This window comes from Schistosoma mansoni, chromosome 5 (assembly GCF_000237925.1).
Source record: "Schistosoma mansoni strain Puerto Rico chromosome 5, complete genome".
Taxonomy (NCBI): Eukaryota; Metazoa; Platyhelminthes; class Trematoda; order Strigeidida; family Schistosomatidae; genus Schistosoma; species Schistosoma mansoni.
This window is the reverse complement of record NC_031499.1, coordinates 212348-214468: the sequence shown is the minus strand read 5'-3', so window position 1 is coordinate 214468 and position 2121 is coordinate 212348. Positions and strand designations below refer to the sequence as shown.

General features: G+C 35.0%; 1 protein-coding gene across 1 annotated transcript in view; it reads right to left on the bottom strand.

The window, feature by feature from the left end:
• Positions 1-350, bottom strand: part of Smp_026100 (putative 40s ribosomal protein S28) — a gene marked incomplete at its 3' end in the record, with an annotated part of 568 nt that extends 218 nt beyond the window's left edge. Inside the window, exons 1-2 of the mRNA XM_018797538.1 lie at positions 298-350; positions 5-67 (exon numbers count right to left, since the gene is read on the bottom strand). Coding sequence (XP_018652570.1) covers positions 5-67; positions 298-333 — 99 coding nt within the window. The 5' untranslated portion in view covers positions 334-350. The remainder of the gene's footprint in view (positions 1-4; positions 68-297) is intronic.
• Between the last annotated feature and the right edge of the window lie 1771 nt (positions 351-2121).

The following is a 2121-nucleotide window of genomic DNA, read 5'->3' as shown; positions in this document are numbered from 1 at the left end:
TTTGGTTACGTTTTTGGACAGCCGTGTTAGATTTATATGAATGAAAAAACGGCAATTTCACTACCACCTTTTATTTAGAATGCATTAACGTAATCTTCTGGCTTCTCTTTCCGTTTCCAAACAAGGTTAAAATATCGCCTTCACGAATAGGACCTTTCACGTTTCTTATGATTGACCTATTAGTATCATCCAGAAACTCTACACGGACCTGTGTACATTGACCCTGAGAACCAGTTCTGCCAACAACCGCTTTCACCTACACCATAAAGTAGATGTATAACTATTGCCGAAACTTACCCTTGCAAGCTTGGTCTGGACGACAGCCTTGTCCATGTTCCCCAATTGAATATGTAACGGCCAACAGCATGTAGCTCAACAAATATTCAATAAACAAGGTCAATCGTGGAAAGACAAAATTCAATGCTTTGGCTATAAGGCATAAAATGACTAGGATGAAGAAATGGAGAAATAAATCTTAGTAAATCTTTTTCTTTTAATTTACTTACTCACGCCTGTTACCCCTCGTCGAGGAGCATAGGCCGCTCACCCTCATTATCCATCCAACACTGTCCTGGACAATCCTTTCCAATTCTATCCAGTTTTTATTCATTTTTTTCATATCTGCTTCTATCTCCCGGCGTAATGTGTTATTTGGCCTTTCTTTTTTCTGCTTCCGTTCTGGATTCCAAGTTAGGACTTACCTTGTAATCTTTTACACTAACGTACCCATAATTCGAATGGTTCAAAAATGTAGGGTGAGAAAAAAAACTTCATCATCAGCTGAAGGGAATCGTATCATTTTTCTTTTAAGGTTGTTCAATGATATTCGGTACATATTATCACGAATAGATAAAAATATTTTACAATTTACAACTCATATTATGTAGATATAAAATTTTCGATCTTACCGTCCTATATGTTTTCTGAAATAAGTTTGTACTGTTTTTTTGTTTTAGATGTTGTCCTTATTTCATATCGAGAGAACTTAAGACTGATTCATCTTTGATTTTCATGCCTTATAATTACGTGCTTGACCCACGAGTGAGTATGTTTTACCTTTGTGTTATAATCAATCTTAAAATGCTCAACCTATTCTATCATTTCTTTGTTCATCCATACCAATATATAGATATGATTACTTAATCTTAGATCAGATTTCGTTTGAATTACGTATTGTTATTTTTTCCAAATCTTTCTAAGGGTTTAACTCCTATTGGACATTTTGAAAGCTTACGCTTAGCAACGCATCTCCATTCATCTTGTCAACGTATGCCCGATTGTTGTGACTTTGTTACTTGGTTACCAGCGGAATTAACTTTACGAATTTTCTCGTATCTATCATGGAGTAAGAGTTGTCCGAACTTCGTTTTAATTACGAAATTTATTCATTTTATCGGTTTGTTATTTTTTATGTAAATATAATTCTTTTGTGTGGTGGTCCGAATTGTGTAACCAATTACCCATTAGTTGTCGTGTTCTATTATCGATTGATGGTGTAAATGATATAGTTGTTTTAACAATGTGATTCGAACGTATAATTTTCAAGAGATGAAGATTTCAAGTTCATGGTTGAAAACATTCCATTATTATTGGATATAGTCAGAGCTGTTATGCATTGCTTTATATTTTTCTCGAGGTCCTTCAATTTAGATTGTTGTCTCCCAACAATGAAAACCTCTAAGTTCAGCTATCACTTCATTTAATTCTAACAAACATAGTTTCATTTCTTCTCTGTTTAAGTAGTATGGATTATCATCGGTCTAATCAAAGTGACAGGTAGTATCCGTTTGATTGTCCCGTGTCAGTAGAAGTTTGTTTGATCCTCAGTATGGGGTTGCGGAGATTGTTAAATTTCATTGAAATCAATGAACAAAAGTTGGATAGAACTAGAAAGGAAGGCCCGGGACAGAGTGGGTTGGAGAATGCTGGTCAGTGGCCTATGCTCCATTGGGAGTAACAGGCGTAAGTAAGTAATTATGGCTACCACTAATGTTAAAAATATCCGACCAAGACACTAATGACTATGAGTTGTTGATCAAACAATATTTAATTAAAGACGGAAAAGCAAAACAAAATGAGACTAAATAGTAGTCATCGCATTAATGAAACCAGAGAAGACAC